The 16,566-nt window shown below is 40.7% G+C and overlaps 1 protein-coding gene across 1 annotated transcript in view; it reads right to left on the reverse strand.

Annotated features, from left to right (window-relative positions):
* The window catches only part of MAP3K5 (mitogen-activated protein kinase kinase kinase 5), a 199,587-nt gene that overhangs the window by 9,913 nt on the left and 173,108 nt on the right, over nt 1-16,566 (reverse strand). Inside the window, exons 22-26 of the mRNA XM_041739454.1 lie at nt 15,528-15,705; nt 15,269-15,437; nt 12,239-12,424; nt 9,390-9,495; nt 92-335 (exon numbers count right to left, since the gene is read on the reverse strand). Of these exons, the coding sequence (XP_041595388.1) occupies nt 92-335; nt 9,390-9,495; nt 12,239-12,424; nt 15,269-15,437; nt 15,528-15,705 (883 nt within the window). The remainder of the gene's footprint in view (nt 1-91; nt 336-9,389; nt 9,496-12,238; nt 12,425-15,268; nt 15,438-15,527; nt 15,706-16,566) is intronic.

Here is a 16,566-nt window from a genome sequence, read left to right on the forward strand (position 1 = left end):
TCTCTGTGTCTCTCATGGATAAATAAATAAAATCTTAAAAAAAAAAAAAAGGAAGGGAAAGGAATCCCACTCACATCAGAATAGGACTTACCTATTAGTTTCTATTTTCATCCTTCCGAGCTGCACATTGAGTGAGCGGTGAGCATTCTGGGAGTCGTGGGATACAGTAGAACTGAGCGTGCTCACCCCTGAGGTAGCCACAGCATCTTCAATGACAGCATGAGGTCTTCGGACAGTTTGGCTGGAAGGCTGCTCTTCATGGTCATCTTCTGCATCCAAGTCTTCTTGATCAGCGGTATCACTCTCAGATGCAAGGCTGAAGTGTGGCCTCAGTTCTGTCAGCATAACATCAACAACAGGATTAATATAAAATGAACGATTGCTTTAATTTCTTATGACATGAGTGTCCTCTCCCCTGCTATCAATAAGACACATATTCCAAACTTTTCCAAATGTAGGGATGGATTTCTGTGCACGAATCTACAATTTTTCTTCCAGTGAATCTGCAAAATTCACAGGTTGTATTAACACAGAATGACCTAATTCAAACAAGAAAAATGGTCACGCTGCACATATGTGGGAGAATGCTGAAATCAGAAAGGCAATTATGTAAAAACCTGTTAATATAAACAATATAAGTACAATTCATTTTTTATATTATGTAATATCTGGCAACCATTAACTCAATTAGAAATGAGGAAACTCCTTTATCTAAATAAATATAAGTACACAGAATACTTTTTGGCCATAATGGTCAGAGTGTAAGGGGACGGAGGGGGTTCTAAAAATGCCACATGTGCTTATATTTGCTCTAATAAACTGTTTTTGACTACTGGGTTGATTCTTAGTGTGTGTCCTACTCTATCCTGTTGACTAACCACTGAAATTTAAAGTGCAGAAGTTATTTTTTTTTTTAAGATTTTATTTATTTATTCATGATAGTCAGAGAGAGAGAGAGAGGCAGAGACACAGGCAGAGGGAGAAGCAGGCTCCATGCACCGGGAGCTCGACGTGGGATTCGATCCCGGGTCTCCAGGATCGCGCCCTGGGCCAAAGGCAGGCGCCAAACCGCTGCGCCACCCAGGGATCCCCTAAAGTGCAGAAGTTATAAGTCTCCAACTTAAATACATTGTTATTAGTGCATCTACGTGTCACCTCACAACCTGATGATGTCTTTCCATAGAAAAAAATATTATAAATTGTGTTTATGTTCTCAAAATGGACCAGAAAAAGGAATTACATTCATAATCTAAGTGAAATCAGGGTAGCAGAACTATTGGATCTTGACTCCGTATGTTATGGTACATAGGGTTTTCACAGAACCTACCAAGAATCTGATGAGAACTATGGAGAGTCTCTGTAGGACAAAAACACATTCATACAACATTTTGCCTAGATATCCCGAGGGCTCACAGACTCCCTGTCCAGAGAGTCCATGAACCCACAGGTTAAGAGCCCCCAGGTGGGGAGATGGTTCCAGGGGGAGTGATGGAAGACCCCATCTCACCACCAATATTGCCACCAGGGCTAGGCAACCAAAGGCGGACTAGGTCACAAATCCTCCAGGCAACTTTTCTTTCCTTTCCTTATTGCACCTGTGTATAGTATTTTCCTCTAAATCTCTGGCTGCTGTTTCTTTTCAGGTATTTTTTTATCTACCATCTGCCCCTTAAAAGCTGGAACCTGGAATTCTGTCTTCACTTTTTTATATTTCTACTTACTCTCCATAGCTAAGCTCATTAAAATCTATTAAGGTTAGTACTTGTAACGTGTGGATGACAAACTATATTTCTAGCCCTGATCCTGTTACATCCAATACACCTCCTAGATATTCTTGCTGGGTAGACACTTCAGATTTGGCCATCTAAAAAAAAAAAAATCCTCATCTCTTGCTCCTAACAAAAATCAGGGTGCCCTTCTTCAAGAGTCTGGTTTATATAGCTCTGACTTCCGTTATCTCTCTTTATTATTTTTCTTACTTTTTATCTAGCAAAAAAAAAAAAGGCTTGACATAAAATTTACCACTTTCACCACTTCTAAGTACACAGTTCAGTAGTGATAAGTATATTTATATTGTGCTTAACCACTCTCTAGAGCTAGTTTTAAAAGTTGCCAACTTTTTGTAAGCTTCAGCTTGCAAAACTGAAACTATACCCGTTAAACACCAACTCCCCATTTTCCCCTACCCCCTGCCCTTGGCAACCACCATTCTACTTTGTTTCTAGGAGCCTGACTACTATAAATACCTCAATAAGCAGGATCATTCAGTATTTGTCTTTTTGAGACTGGCTTATTACTTCACTTAGCATAATGTCCTTAAGATCCATCCATGTTGTAACAGGTGTCAGAATTTCCTTCCTTTTCAAGGCTGAATAACATTCCATTGCATGTATATGCCACAATTTGTTTATCCATTCATTTGTCAGTGGACACTTGTGTTGCTTCCACCTCTGGGTTTATTGTAAAGAATGCTTTTATGAATGTGGGTATGCAAATATCTCTTCAAGATCCTGCTTTCAATTCTTTTTTTAGATACATATATCCAGAAGAGAAACTGCTGGATCATATGATAATTCTAGTTTTAAAACCATTATACTGTTTTCCATGGTGGCTGCACTGTTTTATAATCTCACCAACAGTTTACAAGGTTTCTTCTAATTTCTCCACATCCTTGTCCTTTATCTCTTAAGGCTAACCAAGCCCCACCTCTACTCTGCTTTCTGTATCATCTCTTTTCTCTTTCCAAAATCCCATTTCCTAGCTGATCTACTGTAAGAAAGCCTCAAAATTGGGTGTTTTATTTTTGCAAACCCAGAACTTAGTACAGGGGTAGGACACATTAGCCTCTCAAAAAATGTTGACAAAATGGAAGAGTTAACACTACTAGGATTATTTGTATTTGTAAGGGAACAAAAATTTTTTTAAATCTTACTCTAAAAATAATTTAGGGGTACCTGGTGGCTCAGTTGGTTAAGCGTCTGACTCTTGATTTCAGCTGAGGTCATTATCTCCGGGTCATAAGATGGAGCCCTGCATCTAGCTCTGCACTCAACAGGAAGTCTGCTTAAGAGTCTCCCCCTTTCCCTCTTCCTCTGCCCCTCCCCCACTCACTCTCTCTAAAATAAATAAATAAATCTTTAAAAAAGAACAAGAAAAAATGATTTAAGAACGTACAATTCTAGGTTAAGTTAGAACATAAGACTAGGTTCTTTAAAATTTTCTAAAATTATTCTTAAATTTCTTTTATGGTATCTAAACTGAAATTTTGAAAACAAAAAGTTTTGTTGTGCTGTTGACTACCATCTCATTTTGGGGGAAGAAACTTCTGATATTTATTATTATATTTAAATGTCCTCTTATATAACCATAGCTCTATACACTTTATCACTTTATGTATGTGTAAGTGACTGAAAATTTTCTCAAATAATTTGAAGAAAGTGGAAAATTGTAAGCAAATGCAATACTTTGTTATTTTGGTCTTTCGTGGTGGCTCCCCAAGTACACATCATCAAATTACACATTGTAAAATATGCAGGTGAGATAGAGCATCTGGTCTTTGTCCTCAAAGAGGTAACAATCTAAAGGAGAGCTAGAAGGAATATATAGATGAGCCATAAGAGTATGTACAAAGATAACATGGAGTTATAAACACAAACTGATGCAGCTAAAAATATCTTAGATGATTGCAATTACAGACCTAGCTACATATATATTTCCTATGTGCATGTATTAAGAATGCTAAAAGGTAAATAAAGCACATTTGCAATAACTAAATTCAGTGGTGGTTTACTCATGGATTGATTCATGGAAGCGGAAGAGCAAGCAGGATTCTGGAGGAGAGGAAAGCCTTGATTTGGTGGCGAAAGGGGCAGAAGCATTTGAGAGAAGGAAGTTCAGATGGCCCAGAACCCTCTGAGAAGAATGGAAGGCAGAATGGACTGTCAGGAGAGAGCCAAGTGTCAGGAAAAAAAGCAGGGACTCAGGGCTGGGGGGGCGGGGGGGCTGTAATGAATGGGTGGTATTTAAGCCCATGTGTGAGAAACTAGAGCTGGTGCATGTTTCCCTGTACTCCAAGATGGGATCAAACAACAATACTAATCCCACTTCTCTATCCCCAGGTACCACCCCAACTGGTTCTTTCCCCACAGGAAATTAACTAGACCAACCTTTTTAAACACAGGGTATTTCTGATACCAAAGAAGATCACAATTCTTGTCAGTGCAGTGTGTATGACTCCTGAATTAAGCTCCTAGGGTACAGAATGCTGGTCATTTTACTTTAATGTGGACGTGGGGCACATGAGTAGTTCAGTTTAACTGGTAATAAAATCAAGTGCTTTGGCAGTTTTAGAAATTATTAATGTAGTTAATATGCCTTCATTATCAATTCTCTCCTGGCACTGACAACAGGGTCCCTATGCTCAGCATTTCTCCATCTGGTCACCCACAACCAGACTGTAACAACAGATACTCAAATGTTGCCAATCACCCAAAGGCTGATTCTTGATGACAAATGAGAAAATAGCCTGAGGGAAAAAAAAAAAAACTCTTAAGGGGCTTGCACTGTAACTCTCTATTCTGTGTGCTCTTTTTGGGAGAAAGAAGATTGAACACTTCTTTAAATTTTTTACTTTTTATTTTTGAAGTAATAGTAGAATAACAAAAAAAGTTGCAAAAATGGTACAGAGAGTTCCCGTATGTCCTTCAGCAGCTTGCCCTAAACTTGACATCTTATACAACTATGGCACTAGGATCCAATCCAAGAAATTGATGTTGCTAGGATACCACTAAGTAATCTACAGACCTTGTTACATTTCACCAGCTTTCCCACTGATGCCCTTGTTCTGAACCAGAATCCCACACTGTGCTTGGTTATCATGTCTCCTGGGTCTCTTCCAGTCTGAGACAGTACTCAGGTAATTCTTTGTCTCCCACAACCTCCACACTTTTGAGGAGTACTGGCCAGTTATTTGGACTGACCAATATCTTGTTTGGGGTTCACCAATATCGTCATGATTAGGTTGAGGCTATGCATTTTGGGCAAGAATACCACAAAGGTGATGTTGTGCAATACTTAGTGCATCACATCGGGAGGTATAAGATGCTGGCCTATCACTGGGGATGCTTACCTAGATCATGTGGTAAAGGAGGTGTCCATCACTTTCCTCCACTGTAAAGTCACTGTTCTCCTTTGAAATTAGTATCTGGTGGGTAGATACCATGTGACCATTCAAACATCCTGTTTCTTGTTACTCTTTTGCCTACTAATTTAGCAGCCACTGATGCTTCTTGCCTGCAATAATTATTACTGTGGTGTTTGCCTAATGGTGATTTTCTATTTCCCTCATACCTTCTTTTTATTCTATGTGCTCTAATCCAAGGCTATCATTGTTTTATTTTGTTGTTCAAATTGTTCTGGCTTAGACTTTTGGGAACCCTTTAACTGGATGTGGTCTCAAGTGTCCTTTCAATTTTTTTTTTTTTTTAACAACAGGTAACCAATTTTTTAAAAAGGTTGATTTAAGCATCTGCAACGGTGACTTCAACCTCAACTCCAGGCTCAGTACTGACAGAGGTAGTCTGCTTCACAACCTCAGAAGGACTGTGCAGATCAATGAGTCGCTTGTGGATCCTGATCTGAAAACGATTCCGCGTCTTAGAACTAACTCCACCACAAGGAGTCTTTCTCCTGGGGATTCTGAGTCCTGGTAGGCATCCGCACTGGTCCCCTCACTTTGACATTCTTTTCCTTGGCACCTCTGATCAAGTCGGCACATACCTTTTCCAAAGATTTTAAGTTGTGGCTAGTTAGGGTAATTCTAATTCGGTGAATCGCCACCCCTGGTTCCGCAGGTGACTCCCGGTGCCTTTATTATTATTTTTTATTTATTTATTTTTTTAAATTTGGGGTGATAGTTGTGGTCTTTTTTTTTTTTAATTTTTATTTATTTATGATAGTCACACAGAGAGAGAGAGAGAGACAGAGACACAGGCAGAGGGAGAAGCAGGCTCCATGCACCGGGAGCCCGACGTGGGATTCGATCCCGGGTCTCCAGGATCGCGCCCTGGGCCAAAGGCAGGCGCCAAACCGCTGCGCCACCCAGGGATCCCCTCCCGGTGCCTTTAAACGCCAGGGCTGCCGCGCGGCTTCGGGAGCACTGGTTCCTCAGGGAGCGGACAGCGGTGGGCAGGAGCAGAGCCGGCGTCCTGGGCTCGGCTCTGGCGCGAAGGCCTCTTCAGTGTCCTTTCAAAGAGCCTCCATCTTTTTTGGCCCTTCCTTACTCTCTGGCATCAGAGGCTTCTATGCATGTATTTTTCCTGCCTCAGGCCTGGACTCAGCCCTCTCTCAGAGCAACCAGGGAGCACGGATTCTTTTTATTAGAGAATGTTCAGATACTGAGATCTGGGTCCTCTCTGTGGACAGATCTGGGACACGTATGTACTGATGACAGCACACTTTTACCTTTCTGGTTTCATTTGACGTGTCTTTCAAAATTTGGTAGGCCAATTGTAGTGTTTTGTCACCTAGAAGGAATTTTTATCAGGGGAAGATGAAGACAGGCATTTTTAATATAGCTCCTTTGAATCTCACCTATGTAACAAAATCTCTAGGGACATCCAGAAATTAGATGGAACTCCCGAACGCTTGAAATCCAATCCTCTTGCTCACACGTTTCATCATTTATAAATTGGTATACAAATGCATACGGTCTTCCCCCATTCTAGGAGGAATATAAAAAATACTTTCTTCTGTTATTCTTCTCTAAAATTCTACTTAAAAAAATGCTTGCAAACAGCTATTTTAGTTTTCGTCTGAGACTCCTAGTGGCCTCAAAGAAACCAACTTCACAGTGGAAGGACAAATACTTTCCCTTAGCAAACGCTCATCATGAAGAACATGCTTTGTTCCACACATGGGTTGGATGGAAACATTGCTTACCGCCCCCTTCCCAGGACACCCTGCTGAGCAGAAGATGTGCCTCTCTGCATTTTCCTTAAACTTACCAGTGTTTCAACTACAGTGTGATGATCAGTGGGCTATTTAAATGTCCAATTTTGGAAGAATATTCGATTTACAGAAACATCGCGAAGGTCACAGAGTTCCCATATACCTTCCAGCTCCCCCTAATATATCTTATATAAATGGTATACTCATCAAAACTAAGAAATTAACATTGGTGCAACATTGATACAATACTATTAACTAAACTACAGACTTTATTCAGATTACTCAAGTTTTTCTCTGATTCCTCCCCCCCCATTCCAGGATATAATCCATTGCATTTAGGTAATCCGTTTTTATTTTTTATTTTATTTATTTTGGTAATCCGTTTTTAAAAATTAGATTAACAAATCACTTATATGCTATTTAAATATTTCAAAGTATAATCCTTTTCTCCTTTGCTCATTTAGGTTGCTACTGTTTAACTTACTCCTACACCTTTCCCTTTCACTAATACACACCTATTCCCTTTCACCCCTCATTATCTTTCAAATACACACACACACACACACATATATATATATATATATATATATATATATATATATATATATATAGTCCCTCTAGGGTACATTCCTCACATCCAAGCTTATCCCAGTGATAATTCACCCAAATACAAGAATCTATCTGTTAACTTGCTTAGAGCATTACATTAGGTTTACATTAGCATTACCTTCCCTAGGTTCACATGCAACCACTAATTACGTGTTTCAATGTTTCAATGCCTCTGTAGAACTTTTTCTAAGTTACGCAAATTTTCTACCTTCATTTGTTATAATCAGGTGAATCTCACTTATATATCGTTTCAACTAATATTTATCAGGGGTCCACTGTTTTACAGGCGCTGTGCAGGAAAATATGCTCTGCACGGAATAAAGCAAACAGTTACCCTCTGGTGTGGGAAACAGCCACTCAACAAGAAAATAAAGGTAGTTTGAAATGGTGTCAAGTGTCACAATTGGGGAAAAACCCTTTCCAAGGAGACAGAATCGCAGAGGAGCCTACTTTAGACTTTGTGGTGGGTCAGGACTCTCAGAGGAGGCATCTTTTATTTTTATTTATTCTTTTAAAAAGATTTTATTTATTCATTCATAAGAGACACAGACAGAGGCAGAGACATAGGCAGAGGGAGAAGCAGGCTTCCTGCAGGGAGCCTGATGCGGGACTCAATCCCAGGACCCTGGGATTACGACCTGAGCCAAAGGCAGACAGTCAACTATTGAGCCACCCAGGCATCCCTGAGGAAGCATATTTTAAACTGCGACCTGAAGAATGCAAAGAAACAGGGCAAGAGGGATGAGGGGTGGAAGTGTGCCCCGTGTAGATGAGCATATTTGGGGGATATTAGAGCTTCCTATGTTTCTTTCTTAAGAAGAAGGAAATAAGTTAATCTTTACTGAGGTTTAATATAAAGTTTGACACTGGTGCCCTCACTCTCATATCAAACAAGGTATTCTGAGAGAAGAGAGGGAATTTCACGACTCAGGAGGATTGATGATGACTTAAGTTTGTGGTAACATTTGTAAATAACTTAAATTTTAAGATATTTCATATTTTCTTTTTAAATTTCTATTTTAGACTGCCTTATAATACATGTATAAATTCACATACTAGAACATATTTCTAGTTTATGTATCGAAATCTGTTTATCTACCTATCATCTCTACACACACACACACACACTTCCTGCACATACATATAGGATGGAAGAGCTTTGCTTAAAATTTTTTATTAGTGAGTACACTATCAAAGTACTTTGGAAGTTTGCCTTAGAGTATGAATGCGTCTCTCACTCCATAAAACCCTGTTTCATCAACACTACCCCTTTTGTACATCACTGCAAAACATAGCTGGGATCTGTCTAGACCAGTGATTTCCAAACCTGGCTGTGTATCAAAATGACCTGGGAGCTGGATTAAAATGAGATCCCTGGGCTTTTTCCCAGCAGATTCTTACTCACTCAGTCTGGGACGGGGCTTGAAAAGCTATAATTTTAAAGAGCTCCTGACATCACCCAATGGTCTAGCAGGTTTGGGAACCACCAGTAAAGGATGACACAAGAGTGTGTTTTGTGGGCACAAATATCTGTATATTGAAATGCATATGTATTTGGGTCACCTGCATAATTTTCTCTTCCTCTCCATATCCAAATATGCTCTTCAAAGACAAGGAAGCAACCTTCCTCACTCATAGTAAACACCTGGATAGGTGTACATCGCTTAGACTGTATGCCCTAGATAAATATTATTTGGTGGCTTCAAAAAGATTTTTAAAAAAGAGACTAACTTGATCTAAAAGGCAGTAAGAAAGACACCATAAATGATAGATAAACAGTAATCTGGAATATCAAACACTAAATATTTGCAAAGTAATTAGGTATTTCTGACCTGGAACCAGAATGGTAATGGCCGTCTGCACTGCCTTTCGGATGATACTGTCTAAGGCAAACATCCAGTGTGGCTTGATATTATGATTCCGAAGAACTTTATTGACCTGGAGAAAGAGGGTGACATTTAGTCTACTTTTAATTTTTAATTGAAATAACCTAGATGACACAAACATCTGGATGACATTCTATAGACAAAAACAACTAAAAGGTTTCTTCACCTTGAATTGTGAATATTTTCTTTATGTCACTGGAAAACAATGAAAAGTTGCCACATCAAATTAGTCTCATAAACCCCATGTAAGCATATCAAAGGCAGTCTCGTTAAATGAAATGTTGCTTCTTTGGGACTCAGAACATACTACTTCTGCTTTTCATGATGTTTGCAAATTGGATGGTGGAGATGGTAAAGGAGGAAAAAAGAACCCAAGGGGCTTGAAATAAAAATAAATACTGGTCTTTAGTGTTGTGACTGATGTTTAATACAACCACACGTGCTTCAGCTTACTCTTGCGACTTGGAAAAGTAGGTAGGAAGGAGGAAATGAGCATGTGTGTGCTACAGATGTGCCACAGAGCAGGCCTTATCTTTCTTCCCACAGTTGTTTATATCTCTGCAAACCGGGGGGGGGGGGCTGTTAGAATATTCCAGAAAGGCTGTTCACATTGTAAGTCTGTGTTATAAGGGTTATCTTCTTTAGTGACTAATAATATTTCACACATTTAAATACACACTAAAATAGACATTTTCATTTCTCTTTTCTTTAAAAAATTTGTGGTCAAATATATACACCATAAAATTAACTGTCCTATTTTTAAGCATAGAGTTCAGTGGCATTAAGTATATTCACACTGCTGTGAACTTCACTACCATCCATCTCTAGAAATCTCTTCATCTTGTAAAACTCAAACTCTACAACCATTAAACAATAACTCCCCACTGCCTTCTCCTCCCAGCGTCTGGTGATCACCATTCTACTACCCATCTCTATGAATCTGAATACTGTAGTTATCTCATATCAGTGGAATCATATGGTATTTTTCTGATGGGCTTATTTCATTTAATATAATGTGTCAGACTTCCTTCTTTTTTAAGGGTGAATAATATCCCATTGTATGTATAAGCCATAGGCATTATCTTTTTAAAAATAACCATTATCATAAAGCTAAGAGAAACTTGTTTAAAATATGGGTTAACTCCACCAATTGCTGGTTGACATGACCCTCCAAGAAAAGAGGCTATTTCCCCACCAGGGTTTTGACTCGGGATTTTAGAAGCCAGAGAGAAGGTGACATAGCTGCAATCCCATGCCAAAAGCTGGAGTTCCAGTTGCTTAGTCCTGCCCTTGGTCCATCTTCATCAAAGTCCCCCAGTTCAGAAGGGCGTTGGTCTGAGGAATTCCTCATAGTAGTTGCTCCTGGAAGGAAGCGAACCACTGCTAGGTTCACACTTGTTCTAGGAAATTCTTTCGGAATGACTTTGTTCTAGTACCTTCATTTCTTAGAGGATTTGCCTGCTTTTTTGACTAACATAGGGCATAGCATTTAGTAAACTGGAACATTTCTGTCTGTCGTGAGTCACACAGACATAGAAGACTAGAACTATCACCGGCTCCCCATAGTTCTTTATTAAATGGAGAACATTCTTTGGGTTCATCCCCATCCTGGATGGTGAGTGAGTAATAGCAGGTGTGTGTGTGTTTGTTTGTGTGTGTGTGTGTGTGTGAGAGAGAGAGAGAGAGAGAGAGAAACCTAGGCTCACTGCCCATGATTACAACTAAATGACTCTCAATCTGAATTCTACTGGCCAATATGTTTTCCAGCCTCTAGGCTAGAAGCCAAATACGTGGGCAAGTGCAAAATCACTAAATTATTTCATTCTATTTGCAAATGGTTAGTTTTCCCAAGTTGCAGTGAAGTGTGGCTTTAGCATTTAATTATTAGTGATAGGCTTTGCCAGTTGCTTTCATTATCCATGACCTCAATTATGTCAGGAGTGTTGTCCCTATCCACAGTACAGCACAAAGGCCAAGTGGCTTACACAGAGTTTCAGAGAACACTAGTGGCTGCTGAAAGATTATAATTTGGTTTTAAATGAGGGATCCTTTGATGTACCAAATACAATTGTCAAGACATCTATGTTGGAGAAATAAATACATTAGCATGCCCTGTGACAGCCTTCTAGGAGTGGCTTCAAGGTTTTTTGGTCTCATTCAAGAAGAGCATATACGGTTTTGAATCAGGCTTTTGAAAGACTGGCTTCTAGCTAGTGTTGCATAGCAACTTCATTTGAGAGGGCAGAGCCTTCAGCAATCTCTCCTTAGATCATGTGGATTAATTTTCATTCCATGATGAATTAATGTGTATTAAACAAACATATTTAAAGTGCTGTGTATGGAAACCAGAGAAAAAGGGCGGGGTGGGGGGGTGCTGGTTTTATTCAGCAGTGAGGATTCCAATCTGCATGATTGCATTTTTCTCAATGACCACTAGATGGCGGTTCTCGTACAGAATCAAGCCGTGCATGACTAAAATGAGTTCTGTAGCTGAGGTCCCCAACATAGTGACTTGCTACATGATTTCGTAAGAACAGAGTTCAGCCATGGGAGATGTTTGTTGGTTTTGCTATTTCCCACGGTGTTCGATTTCACATTTCAACTTTGGGGAAATACAAGCACATAACAAATCTACTACTTAGAAGCACACAGAGAGGCAACCATCTCACTTATTTATTGTCGAAGAGGTCATTGGAATTAGTTAAGAAAGAAAAGATAACAACCTATGTTTTATCCTATTTTTCTAACGTTAGTTGGGAGTTCATGGAAAAACACTGGCAAAATGTCATACTTACAGCATCCTGAAAGCCGAAGAGCACCACCTGCACTTGACTAATGCCATGGCTGTCAAAGTCAAGTTCCAGCTTCAGCTTGGACAGTGTGGTGGCTATGATTTTTCGGTCAGTGGATCTCACAAACTCTCTGAGGCTTGCAATGAGGGTTGTGATATGTTCCCATTTTAGCTTAGGTTCTTCAGGCCCCTGTGAATAAAAACTGTCAGTGGATCTGTGCCAGACACATTAGTCATGAACCTAGCCATTCCCACAGCCCTTGTTGAGAACTGGGCTTCACAGTGCCCTCACTAAGGGAAAGGACCATATTTGAATACTAGGCCTCATCACCTCCACCAAACCACCCAAAAAATAATCAGACTTTAGGAGGAAGCGTACCTACCCCACGCATCGGCTAATGGCTTTAGTCAGATAATACGGAGTTTTCCTCAAACAGGGAAAGGCTGAGGCAATACAACTCTTGCTCTCAGAAGTTTTTCTTTTCCTTTTTTAAAAATTTAAATTCAATTTGCCAACAGCTCTCAGAAATTTTAATGGGGAGCTAAAGAGAGATCAGGCAATGAGCCATAGGATCCTAAGCTCTAAATCAGCCCAGGGAGACAAGTCACAAATAGCAGCGAGAGTACATCTGGATGTAAGGAAGGGAGAATAGAAGCAGTGGGGTTGAGAATGACAATCTACAAGGAGAGAAGGGAATGGATAGAAATAGAAACGGTACACCAAGAGGGCCAATAGCAAGCAGCCAAACCCGAGAAGGCCTGTATACACTCCTGCAACATGAAATAATCAGAATCTCACACAAATTTCAGTCTCTGTGAGGCTGGGCGAGGCACTATGGTTGGAATTCCTTAAGATCCCTCCTCAGGGGGCACCTGCATGGCTGCTCAGGGGTTTAGCATCTGCCTTCGGCTCAGGTCGTGATCCTGGGGTCCTGGGATCGAGTCTTGCATCAGGCTCCCCAGAGGGAGCCTGCTTCTCCCTCTGCCTATGTCTCTGCCTCTCTCTCTCTGCGTCTCTCATGAATAAATTAAAATCTTTAAAAAAAAAAACCCCTCCTCACGTATGCGAGCCTACCTACAATGTGCCCCTGGAATTTCAACTGCCCCTAGAGTTTGTCAATGCCTTTCAGTCAAAGGGGGCTCACTTCATACTCCATCCTTGAAACAATTCCTCACCCACTAATGAGGTAATTAGTTTTAAGAATGAACCTGTGGACAATTTTCCATATCAAAAATACAATATGATATTTAAATAAATTCCCTTTCTCGAGTTGTATTTCTCTACTTTGTGTAAGGAACATCACTTCCCTGAAGGAAACATGGTAGGGTGTTATTTATCCTCATTTAACTTTAAGAAACTAGATTTTTATTGTGCTCATTTCTATTGCCTATTGTACATTTTGTTACTGCATCATTAAAATTAAATTCCTCAATCAGGCTGTGATAATCACAATTTCTAGGATTCTATTAAAATAAATGTACCATCAAGTTCTTTCTCTCAGGATATTTCCATTGGGGAGCTCCTTCTCATGTTTCTGTTTTCATGAGAAAAGATTATATTGAAAAGCTTGAAAGCTGTCATTAAGGGAATTAAAACGAGACTGGGAATAATTATCAACTTTGTTTCTTTTCTTACCATCAACTAAATTATACCCAAAGTAAAGATTCACAGGCAATATCATAATAACATGAAAATATGTTCAAGAAGAAAAATGTGAGTTATTCAGAAATTGGAAGCTTATCTTAGTGAAAAATCAGCTACGTGTTTGCCAGCAGTTGAAATAGCAAACATTTTTTTGACATTAGCTTTGTTTTCACAACAGAGGAACATGTTGCTTCTAGCTTTTTGATGTGTGTGCCACTGTCCTACAAAGGAATGCCCAGGATCATCGAGCAAGGAGCCTGTTTTTCCCTTTCCCTCTGCTTGTGCTTGCTCAGTCTCTCTGTCAAGTAAATAAAATCTTTAAAAATATATTATTAAAAAAAAAAAGAAGCCCTAACTTCCAATGTGATTGTATCTGGAGAAAGGGTCTTAGGAGGTAATTAAGATTAAGAGAAATCACAACAGTGAGGCCCTAATCCAATAGGGCTAGTGTTCTTATAAGAAAAGAAAGAGGGATCCCTGGGTGGCTCAGCAGTTTGGCGCCTATCTTCGGCCCACGGCATGATCCTGGAGTCCCGGGATCGAGTCCCACGTCGGGCTCCCTGCATGGAGCCTGCTTCTCCCTCTGCCTGTGTCTCTGCCTCTCTGTCTGTGTCTTTCATGAATAAATAAATAAAATCTTTAAAAAAAAATAAAAAGAAGAGGAAGAGACACCCACCGGGGGACAGAGGGATAAAGGGCTGGGGAGGATGTGGCAAGAAGGCGCCATCTGTAAGCCAAGGAGAGAGGCCTTACAAGAAACCAAACCTGCCAACACCTTGCTCTTAGACTTTCCGCCTCCAGAACTGTGAGAAATGAATTTCTGTTGTTTAAGCTACTCAGCCTGCGGTGTTCTGTTGTGGCAGCCCTAGCAAACAAAAATAGCAGGGAGCAAAAGTCTGTTTTTTCACAGCACGTACAGCCTTCTGACACACTATATTCTTCACTTACTATTGCTCATCATCCTCTGTCCATCTGGACTTCACCCCACAAGCACAGGGGGGCCTTGCTGTGTTTGCAATATTTCCTAAACGCTCAGATGATTCTGGCAGGTAGCCTTGTGCTACCATCGGAATTAGTAAGTCCATGTGGCCCAATGCGTACGTGTTGATCGGATCAATAAACAGATGAACGAAGGGCAAGAGAGGCTTGTAGGCTAGCTGGATTGGCCAGTGTGAAATATGTGCTAGTGACTTCCAAATAGCTGTGTTCAAAAATGTGCTCTGTAAAACAGGGATGTGCCTTTTTTCCCCTCAGGGGTAGGTTTGATTCATCCTCAAGAGCTCCAGGGCTTCCTCAAGCCTCCAGGTAGAGCCTGTGACAGTTTCAAGGAGTCAGCACAGGTGAAACATGCAAACTCTGGGGCAACAAAGTATCTGCGAGAGGCCTTACCTGAGCCAAAGATTCCATTAAGTTTCTCACGACTTTGTCTTGGTCTTCAGTCAGGATCCTATGAAGGGTGGCCCGTCTCTCACTGTCCTTTCTCAGCATGAAGAATCCAGAATCTTTTTCTTCAGGGGAAGGGGGAGCACTGTGGTCTTCAAAATTTTCATCCGGAATGCTGCAGGAATTTATACGGCATCAATCACAATGGGCTTTATAAAAGGACACACAATGTACTTCTTCCACCCAAAGTCAGTCAGGTGTTTACCCCAAAAAGAGTGTCCGTATTCCTTTTACATCTCTCTCTCCACAGGATTTGGCTCTCATTTTGAAAGAGAAGGGGTCCACCCTTAACTCCGTGTCGGGGGAAACCGAGCCGTACTCGCTGCTGCTGCTCGTGTCTTCCACCAGGACGGGCACCGGCAAGGATATGCTTCTGAGATACTCTGCTCGTCACGAGAGGGGAGGAGATGGCCGTCAGTGCTTTTTAAAAATGTACACGTACTAAATACTCACCAAAACAGAGCAATATTAGTTGTCAAGTGTCTTGTTCTAATGACTAGTAAAAATAATGACTAAGAGGCTGGTCATGGGTTCTAATCGCTCCCCCTGCTCCATATATGGGTTGGCAGGGGAAGGGTCTCCCGGGTCCTGAAAGGAAATATCTCAGGACCGTGAAACAGTGGAAGAAGCACCAGGCCCAGGGATCTTGGGTTCTAATCTCATTGCTATTGGCCACCTGTCAGACATTAGGAAGGTTGTTTGTGGGTCTCAGTCTTCAGATCTATAAAATGAAGGATCAGCTGGAGCGCCTGGCTGGTTCAGTCGGTTAAGCATCTGCCTTCAGGTCATGATCTCAGGGTCCTGGGATGGAGCTCCGTGCTGGGAATCCCTCCTCCGTGCTGGGAATCCCTCCTCAGTGGGGAGTCTGCTTCTCTCTCTCCCTCTGCCTCTCCTCCTGCTTGTGCTCTCTCTCTCTCTCCCTCTCTCTCTCTAATACATAAATAAATACATCTTTAAAAATAAAAGGAGTAGCTTCCTATTTTTAAACCATGTTCCCCACAGGCATGAGGGTCCACCTTAGCATCTTGGGGTTGCCTTAGCTGGAGCGAGTAAGGATTCTGTGATTCTACAACATAGGTTTCAATCCTGTTTTGCCTAAAACAAATATGCTCTGTCAGTCTTACATATCAGGGTTCTGCTTAAGGATTCAAATGAAAAAGAGTTCTTTGTAAAACACAAATTTTGGAAACCAACAGACTATGTGATCTCTTAAGTCTGTCCCATTCCCAGATACTGTGATCCTG

The sequence above is a fragment of the Vulpes lagopus genome, chromosome 2 (assembly GCF_018345385.1).
Source record: "Vulpes lagopus strain Blue_001 chromosome 2, ASM1834538v1, whole genome shotgun sequence".
Lineage (NCBI taxonomy): Eukaryota > Metazoa > Chordata > Mammalia > Carnivora > Canidae > Vulpes > Vulpes lagopus.